This window comes from Cydia splendana, chromosome 6 (assembly GCF_910591565.1).
Source record: "Cydia splendana chromosome 6, ilCydSple1.2, whole genome shotgun sequence".
Lineage (NCBI taxonomy): Eukaryota > Metazoa > Arthropoda > Insecta > Lepidoptera > Tortricidae > Cydia > Cydia splendana.
This window is the reverse complement of record NC_085965.1, coordinates 24307231-24329403: the sequence shown is the minus strand read 5'-3', so window position 1 is coordinate 24329403 and position 22173 is coordinate 24307231. Positions and strand designations below refer to the sequence as shown.

Here is a 22173-nt window from a genome sequence, read left to right as displayed (position 1 = left end):
AGTCCGATTTAGAATCAAGAACGAATGTACGTTGTTTTCTGTTGGTAAGAAATGATCTAATCGTATTGAGGAACTGTCCTTCAATTCCGTAACGCGACAACTTTTCTAGTAGTAGGGCATGGTCGACCATTTCGCAGGCGCGCGACAGATCGCAGAATATTGCGGCGACCTGTCGCCCGCCCTCGATGTGCGTCAACACACGCGCGACGACGTCCCGCGTCGCGTCAGTCGTCGAGAGGCGCGGCTGGTATGCATACTGTTGCTTACTCAGTAGGTTATTAGTAGAAAAATACTCCATTACTTTTGTGCTAATGAGGGACTCGAATACTTTAGAGACAATTGGTATCAGCGATATTGGACGATAGCATTTTTCCAAATCTGTATCGCCTTTACCCTTATAGACGGGCTGTACTTTTATTTGCTTCAACGAATCGGGGTATACTCCGGGGTATACTCTTTGGTTAGACATCCTGATACATGTTTCGGATCAAGTCAATGTAAACTTCAGGCACTTTCTGCGATCGGAGCGACTGCCATACCAGCTTTCTCGGTACCCTATCGAATGCCTTTTCGAGGTCTATGAAGACCATATACAGATTTTATACAGATTTTCCTTATTTATTTTATATTTATCCATAAGTATTCTTAAAGTCTGTATAGCCTCTATACATCTTCCTGCAGTAAAGCCGAACTAGTTTTCTGTGGTTTTAGCAATCGCTGTTATCCGTGCTCCAATTACTCGTTCCCACAGCTTTAGGGTGTGCGATGTTAACTTTATACCCCTGTAGTTGTTACAATTAGCGACGTCGCCTTTATTTTTGTATATGGGACAAAGATAGCTCCTGCGCCAAGAGTGTGGTATTTAGGTCCAACGGATTTGTGGTACTTCATTTGGCGTAACGCGAGTTTTATTTCTGTTGGTGATATACAGTCTATAGGTCCCTCAGAAGGTGGTAGCTCTGGTAGTGGCTCACTAGCATACTCTTCATTAAGGAGTGTTTCATAATATTGTTTCCATCTACGGTTTATTGATGCGTTTTCTGTCAGTAATCTACCTTGATCGTCTTTTATATATTTATTGCACTTGATATCCAGTGATGATTTGTGACGTTGTTTAGCAATTTTGAATATGGTAGTTTCATCCGGGGCGCTTTCCAATTTCTCATAGAACTTTTGGTTAGACATTGCTCTTGTTTGCGCGACTGCAGCTTTTGTTATGGTTTTCAACGTTTTGTAACCCTCTCGGTCTTCCTCTAGTCCAGATTTTTGCCATAGTTTAAACGCGTCGCGCTTAGCATTGATTAATTCTTTGATATCGCTATTCCACCATGTAGTATCTTTTGCCATAGCAAGGCGGCCTTTAGATACGCCCAGTATCTTTCTTGCGTTTTCATGGCAATACGTTTCGAAATCTGTCCACTTTTCGTGCGCCGGCTTTTCTTTGTCATCAATATCTTGGTTTAAATAGGTTTTTATGCGGTCGATGAAATGGTTACCCTTGGCACTGTGTATGTTCTTCCTTTTATTCGCTCGGTTTTGTCTACGTGGGTCCTAACGGGTTTCGGAAGTTGCATGACTGCTACTAATAGTCTGTGCTGCGCTGTTAGAGCTTCCCCTGGAATGACTTTGCAATCGCGGTACCATTTTAGCATCGATTTTGGGGAAATCATGTAATCAATTTGTGTTGCTGCCCTTCCGCTCTTATAAGTTATAAGATGTTCCTCCTTTTTCTTAAAACATGTGTTAATGATTTTATAGTTAAATTTAGTAGCAAAATTCAGAATATCTATTCCTTCTTGGTTCTGTTTTCCGTACCCGTACCCGCCATGTGCGTCCCGATGTGCATCACTTCTGGCTCCCACATGCCCATTTAAATCTCCTCCGATATGAATAGGCTCTTTCACTGCACACTGGCACATTGAGCACAATCTCGTCAAACTCTTCCCAGAAGGCCTCCTTTTCCTTAGATGTGCATCCGGTCTGTGGAGCATATGCCGAGACTACATTTAGGGCCGGCTGATTATCCATCGCTAATTTTACTGCAATAAGGCGATCGCTTTTTCGCTCTACACTGATTATTCTTTGCTTGAGGTTTTTATCGAGCGCTATTGCCACTCCGTTGCGTTTTGTTTCAGTTCCATGGTAAATAAGTTGATATCCATGTCCAATGTCGCGGGACTTGGAACCCTGCCACTTTGTTTCCTGAATGCAACATATGTTTATGTCTCTGTCATAAAGTATTCGACTTAGTTCTGCACTACGTCCGGTCATAGAACCTAGGTTCCATGTCCCTAGCCTTAAACGAGTGCAGTTCTTGGTAGTGTCAGGCGAACATTTGTTCTTGTCATATCCGTCGCTTCGGGGGGACGCCCTAGTATGTTTACATTTTATGTTCGCATTCGTTGCATTCACGTCGCTTGCGGGGGATGCCCTAGCCTCTATCGTTTTCCCTTTTGTTGTCTTTATCATTGCACAAGAAGAAATTTTTGGTTATAGTTTTACGGCCGGTTACCACCTGACGCCAAGACCATCGCCTTCACAAAGCGTGGGAGCCGCCGTTCGCTGTTTGAGTTCATCCGCCGCCATCCCTTCTGTAAGCCAGGCCAAGCCCACAGCACTATCATGACCTTCTCTTCAAATATTTTGAAGCAGCTCGTGACAGGGGTTTGATACGGAGTGTCCTTCTCCGGCCTGTTGGTCCGCGGGAGGTATTTTATTTCCCTCCTGCCCGGCATATCTACCGAGCGTTCCCCTATCCGCCACCTGGGGACGCGTTCTCTAGGGGTGAGGCTCCCCCGAGAAGGGTAGGTACCTTTGTAATAATTATGGAAGTGGGAGGTTTTCAAAGACTTGATTACGCGCCGATAAAAATTGTTTTGTATTGTCACTTTTTCCAAAAAATCCGCTTAAAATCTCATATCATAGCCTAAACACTACGCGACAGCAAATAAGATGCATTTATAATAAATAAACATCAAACATCAAACATCAACATTTATTCAGCAAATAGGCCACAAGGGCACTTTTACACGTCATCATTGAATTTACATACATGCAAAAATAATAACATCAACAATTTTATAAAATAAAACTAAGAATTCAATCTAACGTATTACAATTACTAAGAGATGTATATGGTCTCTTAATGTCGAATTACATAAAAAATACAGATACAAAATACAAAAAAAAAACTATAATATTTAGAGGTGTAAATGTCTCTAGGTGTCAGAACTATAAGATTATATAGTTTATCAAGTTATCCTTAGAGATGTATAGGGTCTCCAAGAGTCAATATCCTGTATAATTAATACATTCATTAAGAGATAAGAAACATACGAGAGCAGAATGAGGCGTCTCACTGTAATTAATTAATAAAAATAAAGTTACTAAGTATAATAGCTTGTGTTAGCTTAAACAGACCAGTCTCCACAAACAGCACCCGTTCACGAGTATGACGCGTATCTCAGCCATCGCCTCCCTCAACCTTCATTCGGGAAAGTGGCGACCCGATCAACGACGCCACCGTAAGCAAAGACTTTTAAGCGAGCATGACATGTTCAAGCTACCGGCCTATAATAATATTAAAATAGTAATAACATGTACGAGTAGCTGTAAGACACGGCATTTTGTGCTCGTATGTTACATAAAAAGACAGTATAGCTTCACATAATTACTAGCCTAAGTTGACTTAGAGATGTAAAGGTCTCTAAGTGTCAGAAACATTAAAAATATAGGTATGTACAATCAAAAATAAAATATATAAATAAATACTTAGAGATGTATAAGGTCTCCAAGTGTCCAAAACTAAAATTAAATTAAACAATTTAATCAAGCGAGAACATCATTGTCTCATGTGTCAATTCTACTGGACACAAGCATATTTAATTCACAATGTAAAAAAAAAACAATATTTATTTAGCTCTTATTATACTAATGAAATCAAGCTACCTGCTTAAAGGCATCTCTATCGTTTATAAAATCATTTACAGTGTAGTACGCCTTACTTAACAAGGAGCGCTTAATGTGCGACTTAAATTTGTGAAGTGGTAAATTCACTACATCAGTGGGGACTTTGTTATAAAAACGTGTACAGTTCCCGACGAAAGACGTACTAACCTTACGGAGCCGGTGGGCGGGCACAGCAAGCTTATGTTTGTTTCTAGTGTTATAGTTATGGATATCACTGTTAACCTTGAATTCGTGGATGTTTTTCCGAACATACATAATATTCTCTAGTATGTATTGAGATGCAACGGTAAGAATGTTAACTTCTTTGAATTTCTCTCTTAGGGATACTCGAGCGCCCAGTCCATAGATGGAACGTACAGCTCGTTTTTGCAGCACAAATATTGTCTGAATATCTGCCGCTTTTCCCCACAACAGAATTCCATATGACATAACACTATGGAAGTAACTAAAGTATACCAGCCTGGCCGTCTCTACGTTTGTTAGCTGTTTGATTCTCCTCACTGCATAGGCTGCTGAACTAAGTTTTCCGGCTAGAGTGCCTATATGTGCATGCCATTGCAGTTTGGAGTCTAGAGTGACTCCCAGGAAAACAGTTCGATCCTCAAATTCCAGCGTATCACCTTTTATTTTAATCTTGCTGTTATTTACCTGCTTGACGTTAGGTAGCGTAAACTTGATGCATTTGGTTTTCTTGGCGTTCAAAAGCAAATTGTTTGCCGTAAACCAGTTTACTATGGTAGATAGCGCGTCATTAATGCTCTCGAAGCTATTTTCCTTTCTGTCCACTTTAAATATAAGGGAAGTGTCATCTGCAAATAACACTATATCATGTCTATCTTGCACAACTTTTGGTAAGTCATTAATGTATACCAAAAACAGGAAGGGACCAAGAATTGAACCTTGAGGCACTCCGAGGGCTACCGGGGACCCCGCCGATTGAGTTCCATTAATAACTACTCGCTGAGTTCTATCCGAAAGGTACGATGAGACCAGGTCAAGGGCACTAGCTTTTATCCCATAGCGGCTTAATTTTCTCTTTAAATTTTCGTGATCAACGCAATCAAATGCCTTTGACAGATCACAGAAAATTCCAACAGCATCTTGAGCTTTTTCCCAGGCATCAAAGATGTGTTTTAGAAGTACCGCACCGGCGTCAGTAGTTGATCGACCTTTGGTGAAACCAAATTGATTGCTATCAAGCAGTTTGTTTCTGTTGAAATGTGACAATAGTTGATTCAGAATAAGTTTCTCGAACACTTTGCTTAATGCCGGTAGTATTGAAATCGGTCTAAAGTTCGTGGGATCTGTTCTTGTTCCTGATTTAAACAGAGGGATAATTTTGCTATGTTTCATAATATCTGGAAAAATTCCAGCATCAATGCATCTGTTGAAAATCTCAGCTAAGTATGGTGTAATTGACTCAATAATGGAATCTAATACTTTGACAGACAGGCCCCAAAGATCTTCTGTTTTCTTTAAATTTAAAGACCTAAAAGTCTTAAGAACTATATTCGGAGAGACATACGAAAATTTGAAGATTTCTGTACATTCTGCCACATTTGTCTTCAAAATTTCTTCAGCGACGTCTGGCGATGAATTAAGGGATCTTGTTGTTTCTACCGGGATATTCGAGAAAAACCGCTCAAAATGATCTGCCACTTGACGGTCGGAACTTACTAAAGTGTCAGCAATTCGTAGGTTGTAGTGCGGATCCTTCAGTTTACGTTTTCCAGTTTCATTGCTGATAACTTGCCATACAGTTTTGACTTTAAATAAAAAACATAACGAACACTTCGGTACGTCATGGCCCTTGTGCTTATTCGTTGTTCTATTTATATGATGGCGCTGAGATATTTTTTGCATTCACTAATTCATCCATTCAATACTATTTTTGCGATTATTACTCTGTGTAGCTATGTGCGTAATAACTCTTCTGCCGATACTTACTCAAGGTGACCGGAGCTGGACCTAAATTGGTCAGGGACCCAGGTAGTCAGTGTTTATCCGTGATTAACCTTGTTTACAAATTTTTTACCCAGTCTATGACGTACATTGACTCCATCACTGGCCCTGCGTATAATCTTAACCAAATTAAGAAGGTCTTGTTTATTTTTAAAATGCAAGATGCTTCGCTCGGTTTTGGACGTGTTTTGGGACGAGGATGTGTGGTTGCCACCGAACAGTTCGTGGGCAGATGTGGCCCCTGGACCGAACAAGAAAGTTACATACACTGACCATTGGGATGTTTTGCTAACAATTCCAATGGCCTTCATGCTTATGGCGCTGCGTTTCGTGTTACATAAGTGAGTATTTTCTTTTACTTCTAAACACCCAGCGGCATAAAAAAAGGCCTCACGTTCCATTCTAATTTGAATCTTTATTTCGACAAATCATAAATGCAAGTTTTAGTGTCTGGGCGGCTAGAGGATTGGAGTATATCGTTGGAATTTTTATAAACTAATTTAGCGTCCCACTGTTGGGTATAGGCCTCCCCATGCTTCCTCCGCTCGACCCTTACACACCGATCAAGAAAGAATGCATCCAAGTTCCAATGTTTATTTTACAGTTATATACTTGTTGCTATCTTGTTTCAGTTATGTATTTGCGCCATTCGGCAAATCATTAGGCATTAAGTACACTAGAAATAAGAAGGCATTCCCAAACTACAAGCTGGAAGCCGCTTACACAACCGATCCCGATTCCAAAAAGGTAATAAATTAGCTGCGAACGGCTGTTGAGCTGCATTTGGCCGAATTTTGGTCAAGTTAATGAATTGAGGCTATTAAGCTTTATTTATTACATTAACAAATAACTCTTATCCACTTTTTTGTATGTTTAAGTTATTGTTCGCTCATGATCTCGAATTGTTACTAATCATGATGATGCGGGGAATATTCGTACTGAAACTTTAAGTACCTACCTTCTCGCAACTGATGAAAGCTGCTTGGAGGCTTGTGGCAACTAGCACTATACGCGCGGATGTCGAAAATTTAAACGACCATAATATGTCCTGTAAAACGTAGTACAATACACATGCAAAAAAGGAAATTTGCAACTCGAGTCGATTTAAAACACTCCCTTCGCAAACTTTCCCTTATTTATTCTGTGTACTATTTCAGATATCCGCTTTATCAAAACAGCTGGACATGTCCGAGCGTCAGATCCAGCGCTGGTGGCGCCACCGCCGCCTCCAGGATAAGCCGTCAGCGCTCGTCAAGTTCTGTGAGAGCGCCTGGCGGAGCACCTTCCTTCTGTATAGTCTCATTTTTGGATTGTACGTCTTGTGGGATAAGGCGTGGCTCTGGGATGTTGACTACTGTTTCGTCGGGTATCCACATCAGGTTAGATTTTTTTGATTATACTGTAACATCCTAATAATAAATTAGATCCGACATTTTGACATTTCTGTTTGTTAGAAAGAGACAATGTTTAACAAAAGTAAAAGTTGCTTAGTTGAATAAGGGGGTTAGTGTTTTATACAGGATGATTCATGAGACGTGAGCAGGACTAATCCTGCACACTCAGTAACTGATAATTGATCGATCACCGTCGTATTTAGGTGAAACAACCATACTTTTTCCTATTTTTTTACTTTTTGGTGAGGGCAAATTTAATTCTCTACAATCATAGTCACCCTACAAGACCTAATTAATAAACATAAAACCTCTTTAACCGTAATGACAGCATTTTGATTACGAAGAAAATAAACTGTCAAACTTGGTGAGATACGAGTTTTCAAAAGTAACCAGACCGTGATGACAGTGATGACATTCAATTTGACACAGAATATCGGTAGTTTAGTATTCTAATTGTAGGGTGACCATGCATGTCGTAAATAAATTAATAACTTTTTTTTTCAACACGACTAAAAAATTAACGTTAACCTCACTAATACTGATACGAAACAGTTGCTTATAATTTACGAAATGCGCAGTGTTAGTCCTGCTCACGTCTCCTGAATCACCCTGTATACATATGTAGGTAGTAAGTAAGTAAGTACGTAGGTAAGTAAAGATCCTTTATTGCACCATAAAGTAAAAAAAAAATATATAAAAAGAGAAATACAAGTTTAAGACTAGGCAACAACAGGTGGTCTTATCGCTAAAAAGCGATCTTTTCCATACAACCTTTGGTATGTTTAGTAGCATGTGATTTTAATTATATGAAACAAGACTTAAATTCTACAAATGTTGTAGGATTCCGCTAAGAAAGATTATTTTGGAATACGCATACCAAATGGAGTGTGAACGAAGATGATTTTTTTAGGGAAATATACCTACGTGGGCAAAATCATGGGCGTAGGTTTATGTTCATTAAAATAGTTGCCAAATAGTGATCTTAGATGACTCACACTTGAAATGTCATTGCCCTGTCGAAATCGTAATTGTTTTATTATATACCTAAATTAAAATATACCTAGTGTCCAAATGACCTTAAAATATACCTAAATAGTGTCCAAATGACCTCGTTCACCTTCCAATCCGTAAAAATGAAAAAAATAATGAGTTTATTAATATTTGTGACGCGAATGTTCTTAAAATAGTTGTTTGTTACATCAAGACTGGTGGGTCAAGGCTGATATGTTATATTTTCGATTTGATTTTATAACAAACTTGTAATGTAATGTTGGATGAAGTAGTATCGAATACCTACACAACTGCGGTGTCCGCTTATTTTTTTTGCGAATAGGAGTAGGTACATATCCATTGAATTTACAATCAATAAATTTGCGTAAGTAAGAAAATTATTTATTAAACGCCCGGGATACTCCGCCCGATTTATAATAATATTATTTAATAAAATATTTATAAATGTTAATGCCAGTAACGACAAAGTTATGTACTCAAGGCGAGTTTAGGGTACACAATTTTGCGAGCCTTAATTTTCAATAAACTGCAACATGGGTTTTGTACCAAGATAAGCACACGGTTCAGTGACACGGTTTGAAGCCAAGAATCCTGAATAACTTTAACCCTAAAAGCAAGCGAACGTTTGAATTATTCAATCCAGCATTATTGTTATTACCTAATAAAATAATAATCGCTTTCAGGGCATATCCAACGACCTGTGGTGGTACTACATGAGTGCGTTCGCGTTCAACTGGTCGCAGACGTTCTCACTGCAGTTCGACGTTCGACGGAAGGATCACCGACAGATGACCGTGCACCACGCCACGACACTCTTACTGTTGTACTTGAGCTGGGTGTGTAACGCACACAGGACGGGATCCTTAGTAATACTTATTGGTGATAGCTCGGAAATGATGCTTGAGGTACGTGAAAAGGTTTTGTTCTTAATCACTGCACCTTATAAAACAAAGTCGTCCACCGCGTCTGTCTGTTTGTGTGTTTGTTTGCGATAAACTCAAAAAGTACAGAACGGATTTTCATGCGGTTTTCACCTGTCAATAGAGTGATTCTTGAGGAAGGTTTAATTTACCCCGTGCGAAGCCGGGTCGGGTTGCTAGTTATAAATAAAACATTACAGAGCCTAATCAAAAAGTTCTAACTGGAGGAACAATTTTTGATTTTCGAGCGTCGAGCGCTCATTGATTTCGTCACTCGAAAATCGGTGGAATACGGCGATGCTAATTTTTAGGGTTCCGTACCCAAAGGGTAAAACGGGACCCTATTACTAAGACTTCGCTGTCCGTCCGTCCGTCCGTCCGTCCGTCCGTCCGTCCGTCCGTCCGTCCGTCCGTCCGTCCGTCCGTCCGTCCGTCTGTCACCAGGCTGTATCTCACGAACCGTGATAGCTAGACAGTTGAAATTTTCACAGATGATGTATTTCTGTTGCCGCTATAACAACAAATACTAAAAACAGAATAAAATAAAGATTTAAATGGGGCTCCCATACAACAAACGTGATTTTTGACCAAAGTTAAGCAACGTCGGGAGTGGTCAGTACTTGGATGGGTGACCGTTTTTTTTTTGCTTTTTTTTCGTTTTTTTTTTGCATTATGGTACGGAACCCTTCGTGCGCGAGTCCGACTCGCACTTGCCCGGTTTTTGAAATACCTACTAGGGATGATATTGGAAATCCAGTAGTTTCGACCACTCGTTTTAAATTCTATTAGTAGAATTTAAATGCCTAGTAGTGGAGATATTGAACGAAATACACGAAATCAAGAGGTCGAAATTCATAAATCGGACCAAATTCATAAATACACTTCGACGTTGGATCCAATGATCACAGACAGATGATGGTACAGTCGCCGTTCAGATATATCCGACGAGCCAAGGCGCTCACAACTATCTGAACACGCCTCTATAGTGAAGGCGTTAGAGTGCGTGTTCAGATATTGTGAACACCTTGGCCGCTCCGATATATCTGACGGCGACTGGACATCACGCAACGTCACTCTTACTGCTGTTCTTGAGGTGGGCTGGATTATTCCTAGCGTTACTCTTGTTGGTGATAGTTTGAAAAGGTTACTCGAAATAGTTGCTCGGAGTATTATGCGAGCTTTGCGAAAACTTCTTTGTACCTATAGAATTATAGCTTATTTTTTATTGTAATATAAAAATTTAAGCAATTTTAATATATTAACGACCCCCGGGGGTTTCCATAAAGTTTTAAGTAATAATTTATTGTTTGTCATATTATCGTTAGTCATAAAACTGAAACCGTTAACTTTTCAGGATTTTCCTAAGGTTATTCTATAGATAGGTTAGGTTAGTTTAGGTTTGTTTTATGGCAGTCCTGAAAAGTTACGCGTTTCTGAGAAAAACCAATTATGACTAACGAACATTCGGACAAACAATAGAGACCCAATATTAACAATACAAATTACCATATTTCTCAAACGATTTATTATTTATTAAGTAAGGAAACTGATAATTATGTGGAGTCAAATTGACACACATAATTGGCACATTCGCTGCAAAGATTGGCTAAGTGACACTCTCAGCGGTAGAGAGCAGTCGCTGTGGCTGAAAACGGCTAGCAGATGATGATGATGGAGTCAGTACTCTAACAAGTACTCTAGTAAGTAATTATTTCTCTATGACATCCGTCAGTGCAGTGGCAAAGAGAATTTAGATTAGAGGAATATTGTCAAAGTAAATTATGTAGTCAGTACATTTACTGCAATCTTTCGACATAAATGATTAACACTTTTAGAACACCATTTGACTTTGAGCCTTATTTTTTTTTTCACTGATGTATGTTAAATTTGTTAAATGTCAAAAAGTATCGCCATCTACTCGAAGATAGGCCAAAGTTATGGTGCCATCTTTTCGAGCGATAGCGCCTTTGGCCTACTCTCTTCTTCTTGCAGGCGACAAAAACGGCGAGGTATGCGAACTACGAAAGAACGAGTATCTGCATGTTTGTCGTCTTCAGCTTGCTCTGGGTCGCGTCTAGGCTTACGTTCTATCCGTACATTTTATGGAGGTAAGCAATTTTGATTTCTTTAGCCTATTTAGCAATTAATGATACAAAAAATCTGGTAAAACACATCTTGGTGAAGTTATAATTATGGTTTCCGAATCTTACTTAAAGTTACAATACACTAAACAGAAACATTTCAACTGCGAGTTCAAATGCAGTTATACCCCGCTGAAGCTGACGTCATACAATAATGTATAATATTATAAAAAGAATCGGTACTTACTTATTTAACAGGTTTTACTGTGATAAGCTTACGATATTTCTTATGATCCATAATCTTGTGATTTTCGTGATTAAAGTTAGTTTGAATGAGATGTGACGATATTACTAATATAATCTAATACATGAATAAAAGTAACTAGCAAAATGATAACATTAATATATACTTTCAGCATACCAAACCGCGCAGCGTTATACGTACGCAGGTTCCCCATGGTATACGTTTTCCTATTCCTGCTCTCCGTACTTATGGCTTTGAACTTGTATTGGACATGGTTAATCCTACAAGTCGCGTACAAGGCAGCCGTGCATGGAGAGGTCAGTTATGGTTTTTATATTTCTTTCTCATCTAAGCATTTATCCCTGTTGTACCTCTTTTAGTTAAAGAAAATACTAAGGGATCAGATTTAAAATATTTTGGCCAATTGAATATTTTTGAATGTCTTTTTTGATTATACATTAGACATAACGTAATGTTACACTTATTATAAAATTAGAAATCTTCTTATTTACATTCTGAATGGTATTTATCGCAGACAAAGAAAGACATCCGCAGTTCAAGTTCAGAAATCAGCGAGAAATCCGACCAAGGCACAACCAACTGAACTACCTAGTTATGTTAAGAATAGGTCTAGATTTCATTTCGGGATAAGCCACTCTTCATACATAAAATAAAGGTATAAACTATAGATGTAGTGTATAATTGTTTTACTTCGTATTTTCGCGGAAACGTCCGTATTTGTCATACATCAGTCAACCAGGCCTATTCGGATTTCGAGATAATCACAAGATCTTGAAACGATATAGAGATCAACTAGATCTACATTAGATATCGACTAGATGTGACTTGGATATCTAAGTCATAACTTGTCGAAATCGTTCAAGAGGACCTCCAGAATCGCGGAAACGTCAAATTTGACATATCTATCTTACAAATATCTTTAAATTATCCGTATCGTAACTTGTTGGAGTCTAGTAGAAATCTAATTCATTTTCCGAATCGAGCCGAACGTCAGTAGTTTTTGTACCGAGTCTGATTGAAATAGCAAGACACGTTCGTACGTTTCCGTGAAAATACGGAGGAAAATAATTATGTACTACATCTGTATATTAACCCTTTACCAGGCTAGAGGATATATGTACATTTCCCACATACCTACGGCATTTCAAACATGTGTTTTATTTTCGATGAGTAAGATTCGATTGCCCGCTTTGAAATGTCAGCCTGGTAAAGGGTTAAGAATAGATAGGTATGATTTCATTTCGGGATAAGTCATTTTCATACAAAAAATAAAGGTACCTATTCACTACATATGTTTATTCTTTTTTGTCTCTGTTAAATTACAAATGCAAAACTACAATTAAGTGAGTTGAATAAATAAATACTGTACGAGTATAGCAACGACAATGCGCGGTGTTAAAGTATAAAACATATTTAAAAAACTGTAATGAAATGAAACCTTTATCTCTCCAACTTTTTTCCCGTTAGCTATAATACCGTACCATGAGTTTATCAACTCGAAGTCGAAAGCGATCGCAGTCGTCTCGCTCGCACTGATATATAGAGCGAGTATACAATTGAGTTCACGCAGTCACTAACGTAAATTTCAAATGCCAACTCGAGGTACCTACGCCGAATATTTTTTTTCATATTATCCTTAGAAGATAACTTTTACGCAGAAAAATTTAAAGGGCCATATGAACTGTAAAGATAAAGAGAAAGGTAGTTTATTATTCAAGTAGGCATATTGAAATGCGCTTATGAACATCAAATAAAGCTACACCGGCTCCAACCCTACAACTCTGCCTCGAGAAGATTTAAGTCTTACATTTAAATGTACGATACACGTGCGAATATTTAATTCGCAACTCGTGTCGAATTTATCGCCACTAGTTGCCAATTAACTACTTTTCGCATTTATATCGTAATGTCCTATTTATCCTACACTTTTTTAAACTTTATACCAACTTTATACCTATCTACCTATCTACTCGTAGCCCTCGTAGGTATGTAATAGTCGGCCCGCACTCAGCCCACGCCCACTGCGCGCTTGCATAATTTGTATGGACATAAATAGCGAATGTTATTGTTTAGGCTGTTTAACGCGGCTATTTATGGCACTAGTGCGAAAACAAGGCAATAACCCGCGACAAATATCCACATGCGGGAACAGAAGAGGAAGCATTTAGGTTAGCATGAAACTTGCTGCTCTATGTCAAAAATGCCTGCAAAACAATATTGCAAACAGTATAACAAGAAAAAAAAACAAAAAAAAAATTCACCACACCAACCCGAAGCAAACATTAAATGTAAAATATCAAACCAAATCAAATACAAATGAACGTTATTAAATATTTATCATCCAAAATCATCATTTAATAGTCAATTCTACCAGCAAACATAAGAAAACAACTCAAAATTTGCATTTGATTACTTTGCCTCACATGTGAATTACTTACACTTGCAACACTAGAGGGATTTTAAGTGTGTTGCCAGCCTTTAAGATGGGAGTACGCTCTTGGAGGTTGAAGGTTTCGGTCCAGAAATACCGCAGGCGACAGTTCTTCCAGAGTAAAACCTGTGCGAGACCGGAAGTTTCTGGAGAAACGCACAGTTCAGGACTGCCAACCATCTAAGTGGTGAAGATGGAAATGATGTCACGATTCTGGAGAAATTGAGGAAACTTTTCAAAATTATTGGTCCAGGTATAGTCAAATCTCTCAGAAAGCTACATCTAGCGAAGTGGAACTTGCTGATGACGACCATGGTTTCATACTACTTTGTAAATTAGTATTAAATATTTATAATATTTAAAACTTTCGCGTTTTGAACACATATTAACTCACATTTATAGACGGGTCTAACGCGAAATTTATTCAAATACCTTTATTTACCGACGTTTCGACACAGGTTTCACTGGTCGTGGTCGCGGCTAACTAGTATTATTCGTCAAAATTTAATAATTAACTTCTGCATACAACTTCCTCTGTGAGCCCAAACTGCATTTCATACTAGCGTTAGTAATGCTCGCTATTCACGGTACACCTTTTGTGCCCACTCGATGAATACGACTCATATCCGTACATACCCGGATTAATCACTCGTTTGATTATGGTTTTCCAATTCAATTTTATGTTTGTGTGGATTTAGTTTCTGCGAAAATTGGGAAACATTTTTTATAGTTGCGGCAAAATGTGCATGGAATATTTTTTGTTAAATATTGTTATAGCTTATAGCCAGTTTAATTGCTATAGTCCGCCTTGCATTAAGTAAAAATCGGCCGTTTTTGTATATGTTAATATAGTGACAAAATGCTCTTATTAAGTTTCTGACATCGAAAGTTCGTCGGGTCATAGTCAAATTATAAAACTATCCATAAAAACATATTGCAACTTTTCAAATTGATCTAATTATGTGGTCATTCGTAACTATGCTTATGTACCTGGTACCTGATCTACCTAAATATTGGTGCTTATAAAACGGGTGCGCCAAAGTTATATAAAATCGCAAATGCGATTGTTTTAAGACCGAAATAAAGGCAAATAATCCCAGGGTATGCAAAAACTCTCGTAGATAATTGAGTTTACAAAGAGCTTGGGTTAATGTATGGAATCTGTACGCAAACGAGGTATTTTTAATTAAACTATGCAAATAAAACAATTTTGTAAAATATCGGTTCTATTTACGGTTTCTGAAAATCATCAATTAAGCTTTAATTCTGTCGCATCCAATCAGTGTCATGAATTTGCAGATTCGTAAGCCTCTGAAAAGTTCTTTAATCAAAAGAAAAATAGGTCAGTACTTAATACTAATGATTATAATTATATTTTGTTTTGATTAAATTCAGAATAGTGATTCAATTTGAGGTTATACGTTTGAAGCCGAAATAAGTATAGGTAGGTATCGGTATTTTAAACGGAATTTCATTTTTATACTCGGTGAAAGAAAAATATCGCGACTTAATGGGTATTGGACTGAATTTTAAGCTTTTTAGCAGCCAATCTACGCTTAGGTACGTTTATAGCGGTTTATATACATTTTTCCATAGAAATACTCGTCGATTTTATGCCTAAGTACTTGCTAGTCCTTTCAAAATGGTGGCTTCTAAATTATCATTATTTATCATCTAATTTAAGATACATTCAATCTGCTTTGAAATCGTTTTAATGTAACAAAAGTCTCTCTATTTTAGTCCCAACCTTCGTAGTTTTAAAATGCTGAACATGGCTAAAACAAACCCCGAACACTATTACGCGGGTAAACATTTTTGAATCCAACCTTACATTATTGAAGGGAAAAGATAGCGAGCACCGCTAAAGGCATTCATTACTAATTCATCGACTTTAAATAGAATCGAAAACGTGCCAAGTTGGCCGTAACCGCTCGATGCGAGACGCGAAACGTCATGCAATATTAATATTGGAGCGTATTCTGGACTTTAAAAAATATGAGGTTAGGTGGGGTAAGAGAAACACTGGGGCATAAGGAACACTTAGACTTGTAGGGAGGGAATCCTCATAGGTACTTACTGTTTCTCTTGCCCCGAGCAAAATAAAGTCAGAATAGATGTACATTCTATTATATCCTTTGCCTTGGTATTTTCATGGAAACCCACTGAACGTGTTATTCTACTTTAGTCAGTCTCAGTACAAAAAGTACTGACTGAAGTAGCATGACAAATACAAACGTTTCAGAGAATATACGATGGCAAGGGATTGTTATCATAAATCAAAATCAAAATCAAAATATACTTTATTCATGTAGGTCTAGCAACAACCTCTTATGAATCGTAATTATTCTTAATCTAATTATCAGAGCAATTTATTGATGTTAATATTATTCCATAATAAAATTGGATTATTATACATATCAAATTTAGCACTAAGAATTTCACAAAAGGATCGTCAAACATTAAAAAGACTGTATAAAAAAATACTAGTCTAGAATTTCTAGAATAAAATCTAAATGTCAAAAAAAAAAGCATAAGTAACAAAAGAAGTAGATAGTATTACATCGAAATATCCATTTCCTTATTGTGGGATTGGAGGGATGGAACATCTGTATGTTTCTCTTACCCCACATGACCTACCTCGTTTGACCTAGCATGTTTTTCTAAGTAAAGAAAGTAGTTGAAGATTAAAGAAAATAAACTGCGTAGCATTTTCAGAATACGGCCGCAACTTCGCATACGAAGGTTCAGGTCCACACTGGCCATAAATTTAAAAAGCCATGCATTATACAACGGTATATCTTGTAGCCAAATTCCGGAGCGACATTACGATTTCTGCCGCGAAACATGAGGGTAAAAGGTTACCGCTGGTTTCTTGGTGACAGAGACAATAAGATAATTGAGAGTGGAAACTAGTAACAGTGAAGCGGGATTTACATTACGAAATTGGTGGCGTGAAATTGATTTCGTAACATTAGTTTTACCAACAGTTTCACGTGTAATTTAATATTTTCGTAAAGCATGAGTTAATTTCATGAAAGCATATCAATTTCGTGTCCTGCACGATTTTTTGGTGAAATTAGCATGCAACTAATTTCGTAGTGTAAATGCGACGTGAAAAACTAGTGTCGCGAAAGTGCCTGCGCTGTGCGGACGTGTGTAGGGTCGCTATCACGCATGTTACACCTGTTGAAGGCGTAAATAGGCTGCGATGACTGCTTACCATAAGCTTGTTTGTTTGTTTGGGGGGGGGGGGGGGGGGGCGTAGGCTTGTTGGCCACCGACGTGGTATAAAAAAGTCGGTTTGTATTAGGACGACAGCTAACAATCCTTACTATTAAGCCGTCTCTGAACCTGGCAAGGTCGCATCTGCAGCGGTGATAAAGCGGCCATTCTGAGTGTTTATGACTTCTTAGTGAGACGTGGAACTAAGTTTAAACCCGTAACGTCACACGGAAAGATATTTCAACTTTGATTATGGGTGATATATGGAGACTATTAATTATTATATCCACTTTGGTGAACATAAATATAGTACGACATAAAACAGTAGAGATTAATTGAAGGCGCCACTTTCTACGTAACTGTCATATTTTTCACGTAAAATGCTTAAACATGCCATAACATACCATTTTATTTAATTTCTATTTTTTTATGCCGCACTGTAGTGCCTACTAAAAGATTTCTTATCACAAGTCCGTTTCAAGTTGACGTCACAAAACAAATAAGAATTTCGACGTGGAAGTTCACTAAAAGATTTGATATTAAAATCATATTATTACATACATTCATTTATCAAAGTTGATTCTGGACATTTAAAGAGTTCAAACTATATAATATAGTTGTGATATTTTGATATCAATAGACAACAAAACTTAAATATATGGAGATAGGATCTTGAAATTAGTAATATACCTATATATTATACAAATGTTCTAAAACTCCGATTTTTAACGCCCGACGACGCAAAAAAAAGTGTCTGACAGACGCCAATTGCCTGACACCCAAAATTTGTATAAAAATACCTTCCTTTTTTTTCAATGGTTTTCCTGATTCCGAGTCTAAATCAACTAAACTCTTGGATTCAAGAGATGCTATAGCGTTCAGAAAAAAAGAAATTGTTACCTAGACTTTTTTCTGAAAACCCCCATAAATATTTCAATTATGTTAGAGTAACTTTGATATATAACTTAAGTATTCATTTTAATTTCCCAGAATAACCCCTATTTACTTTCTTTATTTAGTTGTAATTTCCAAAAACAGTCTCTTTGAAGCTGAATGCTGAAAGGAAAAATGTGTCAAACTCCACAAAAGGTCTCGTTATTATCCCAAAGCTTTGTGTTCCATAAAATATACATGTAAATATCGGTCCCAGATTTTCCGGAACTATTAAATAACGGTCAAGTATTGGTTTGAGGGACAACGATTTATTGTCAACCGTTTTAGTGCTGGATCAATCAAGTCGGAATATTTTAGCAGGCTTGTAGAAGTAGGTATTTCTTGCTCATAATCGATTAGTCTGTGCGGAAAGAGAAGAGCCGTGGAATGTATTGGGCCCCATACATTCCACGGCTTCTCTTTCCGCACAGACTCTATATGAAGCCCTAAAGTGCCCTTGAAATTCAGACTAGGACAGAGTGGGGTAATCACGGACATTGGTTAATCCGGGCCACTAGAATATCTAACGTCGTAAAACCTTCCGCGCCCAGCTCCATTGGATAATGGCGGAATTACATATTTATTCAACCTTTTGTTGTTGCCTTTCTTTCTACTTTTCCGTGTGAACTGGCCTGTACGAGCGGCTAATTTGGGAATAGATCCATCATCACGGCTGGCTTGTACCCTTACCATAAGTTTAGTAGTCGAACTCGCTATTCGTTCGCGTTAAGAAAGCAGTAAAATCATCAATCATCATTCATTGTCCTGTCCGCCGTTCTAGCGATGCTCGTAACCAATCAAACCGCTTCAAATTAGGAGTATGCCTTCAACTGGTCACTGTGAACTTGACTTTCTAATTATGAACGTTTTGATTGGTTGTGGTAAGGTTAGAAGAGAAAGAACTATAGTAGTCAAACTCGCTATAGCTACGGTGGCTACTGTGTAAACGATTTATCGACTGTGATATCAAATAACAACTCGTATATTAGGATTATATTCATTAATTTGAGATTCATTTCAAATTGCTGAAGAATAAACTCACACATAATTTTATCAAACTACACAACAGGACTTAATCGCGTATTTTAGTTTTAAGATTTACCTCCGACGTTTCGAGGACGGCGTTGTCTCGTGGTCTCGGAGAAGACTGGCTCAAGTTGACATCAACATCTTCTAGCCGCGCGAGTTTTTCGAACTACCCGCACTTGGTCTTGTTTATCAGTTTGAACGTTTTGCGCACTAGGGATGTTACTCTGTCGACACACAACACTAACGATATTCGATTTATCGACTGTCGATATTCGTTTCCGCTTACATTTGCTAATGACTGGATTCCATGTGGATGAGATCTTAAAACCCTCGTCCCGATTAAAATTGCAATGTTTTTTGATTTCAATGGCTTCCCGCACTTTTCTACTGTAGAAATGGCGATCCGTGGAAAGGATTTTAGGGTTATGCAGCTCAATCCAGTGGTTTGGTCCTGACTCCAGCAAATGCTCAGCCACGGCAGACTTGTTCACCTGACGATTTTTGACAGCTGCGATATGTTCCTTAACTCTTTCTGCTATGGTGCGCTTAGTTTCTCCGATATAGGAACTACCACAACTGCAATCTATTTTTCCGTTGTGTAGTTTGATAATGTTTAATAATCGTGAAAGTTTAAATCAGTGTTTCACACATAATATATTTTTCTATGAAGTATATTTGAAACAGTGAGTTAAACGTTATCGCTTGACATGTTCTAGCGAAAATCTAATCTAATACTACTTAAGTGAGTGACCCATATTGAAATATGTTAATGTGTTTGAGTTTTATAATATTTACTCTCGTTCCGTTCCTTCCTCAATTCGAGGAAAGCTCTCGTAACTTTATAATTCGAAAAGTCATTTCCGTCACTAGAAATATACTAGCAAATTTAAAAAATGAAGCCGCTGAGGATTGTCTTCCCATATTATTTGAATTTTGCGCCTTTTTCTACTGACAAAGTAGGTTTGCTAGAGTATAGACCCAAAGACCCGATTCAGATCAATTTGTTATGGTTTTGTAATATGACCTCGACGATCGCCTTGGTGATTGGCGCGCATCTCACGTACGAATTTTACTTATTTCGCATGCCCATTGCCCAACCAGCGTGAGTGATCTTCAAGAGTGATCATCACATTTAGATTTTATTCTAGAAATTCTAGACTAGTATTTTTTATACATTTTTAGGGTTCCGTACCCAAAGGGTAAAACGGGACCCTATTACTAAGACTCCGCTGTCCGTGCGACCGTCCGTCCGTCCGTCCGTCCGTCCGTTCGTCCGTCTGTCACCAGGCTGTATCGCGTGATCTGTGATAGCTAGACAGCTGAAATTTTCACAGATGATGTATTTCTGTTGCCGCTATAACAACAAATACTAAAAACAGAATAAAATAAAGATTTAAGTGGGGCTCCCATACAACAACCGTGATTTGGACCGAAAGTTAAGCAACGTCGGGCGGGGTCAGTACTTGGATGGGTGACCGTTTTTATAGATAATGGTACGGAACCCTTCGTTTGCGAGTCCGACTCGCACTTGGCCGGTTTTTTTATGTTTGACGATATTTTAGTGTTAAATTTGATCTGTAGAATTATCCAATCTTATTATGGAATAATATTAACATCAAGAAATTGCTCTGATAATTACATTAAGATAACATGTACCTAATAACTATTCGTAAGTGCTTGTTCCTAGGCCTACATGAATAAAGTATATTATTTTGACTTTGACTTTGACTTCAAGTTTGTATCAAAATAAGATCAAAACCGTAACAAATTGGAAAATCTGAATCGGGCTGCAAGATGTTGTGTTCTAACCTTTATCCCCGCGGTCGTAATTTCCTTTTCTTTCAGCCCACTAATGTAAGGTATACATTATATTTTATTCAGGAGTTTCGTACCTACATAGTAAATTACTCATACTTGCGCGAACTTGAGAATGTCACGCGCCTTATAGTCGGAGAGCTAGCGCCGGAAAATGGTACATGATAATGAATAACGAAACTTGAAAGTATGAAGCTCAATGCACACACGGCGCGGCGGGAGCGTGCGTGAGCGTCGCCATCAGATATATCTGAGTAGCCAAGTGACTATTCCAAAAAAACCTCTATTGGCAAGCCGTTCAAGTCCATTTTCAGATATTTCTGAGCACTTTGGCTGCTTCTATATAATTATACCTATATATTAGGGCTCGCGGTAGCGTCCGGGTTTCGTGTACCCGTCTCCGGGGCCCCATTCTCGTGTTACACGAAACCGGATTTGTGGCCCGTTCGGAACGGGTCCGTGTAATTAAGATCCGTGTACCCGTGTTACCCGTGTGTGCGGATCCACGGATACAAGGGTCCGGCCCGTTCTCGACGTATAGTGACGATCGGACGCGTTCTTTATAAGAGGGAAGAATGAAAAGTTTATAACAAACAATAACACATTACCAATAACAAGCAATACAAAAAAAAACAGAACAACAACAACTAGATCCGGAGCCGAACGCAAATCCGGAGCCGAACGCACTACACGGACACAAACTTTGACGGGTTCGTGTAGTTCGGACGCTTACCACCGCCGGGGCTAAGAACACGGACGCACGGGTTGGCGTGTAGCACGGGTGTCGGGAGCCCTACTATATATGTATATGATGGCGACGACGTACATACATTATACCTTTTGTTTTTGTAACTGTCCGGAAAAATGTTGCTTGTTTTTCTTTGAGTTGTTTTTACCACGATTCACTTACACAGGATGCTATTTGTTATCACTGACGGACAAATTCTGCGGACTATGGGGCGAACTCCGAAATCGCGAAAAAAAATTCTGCCGTCTCATACATTTCGTTGAATCAGAACACAGTCAATGTTTCATATAGAACAGCTGTTTTTTTTTTCGCGATTTCGGGGTTGACTTCACCCCATAGTAAAAGTTGTTCAATGACCTACATATTCACCCCTCAGAGTTCGGTCAGTGATAA

At 38.3% G+C, this 22173-nt stretch overlaps 1 protein-coding gene across 1 annotated transcript; it reads left to right on the top strand.

The window, feature by feature from the left end:
- Window positions 1-6086: 6086 nt before the first annotated feature.
- On the top strand, window positions 6087-12185 carry LOC134791579 (ceramide synthase 2-like). Its single transcript, XM_063762629.1, has 5 exons — window positions 6087-6272; window positions 6564-6678; window positions 7089-7310; window positions 9020-9241; window positions 12117-12185. Exons 1-5 carry the CDS (start codon window positions 6094-6096, stop codon window positions 12183-12185), a joined length of 807 nt encoding a protein of 268 aa, XP_063618699.1. The 5' UTR covers window positions 6087-6093.
- Window positions 12186-22173: the final 9988 nt, after the last annotated feature.

Excerpts from the sequence above, each read along its gene's own strand:
- LOC134791579 (XM_063762629.1), top strand. The coding sequence starts at position 6,094 with ATGCTTCGCTCGGTTTTGGACGTGTTTTGGGACGAGGATGTGTGGTTG. Across the intron at positions 6,679-7,088 it reads CCGATCCCGATTCCAAAAAG|ATATCCGCTTTATCAAAACA; the intron begins GTAATAAATTAG and ends GTACTATTTCAG. Across the intron at positions 7,311-9,019 it reads TCGTCGGGTATCCACATCAG|GGCATATCCAACGACCTGTG; the intron begins GTTAGATTTTTT and ends AATCGCTTTCAG.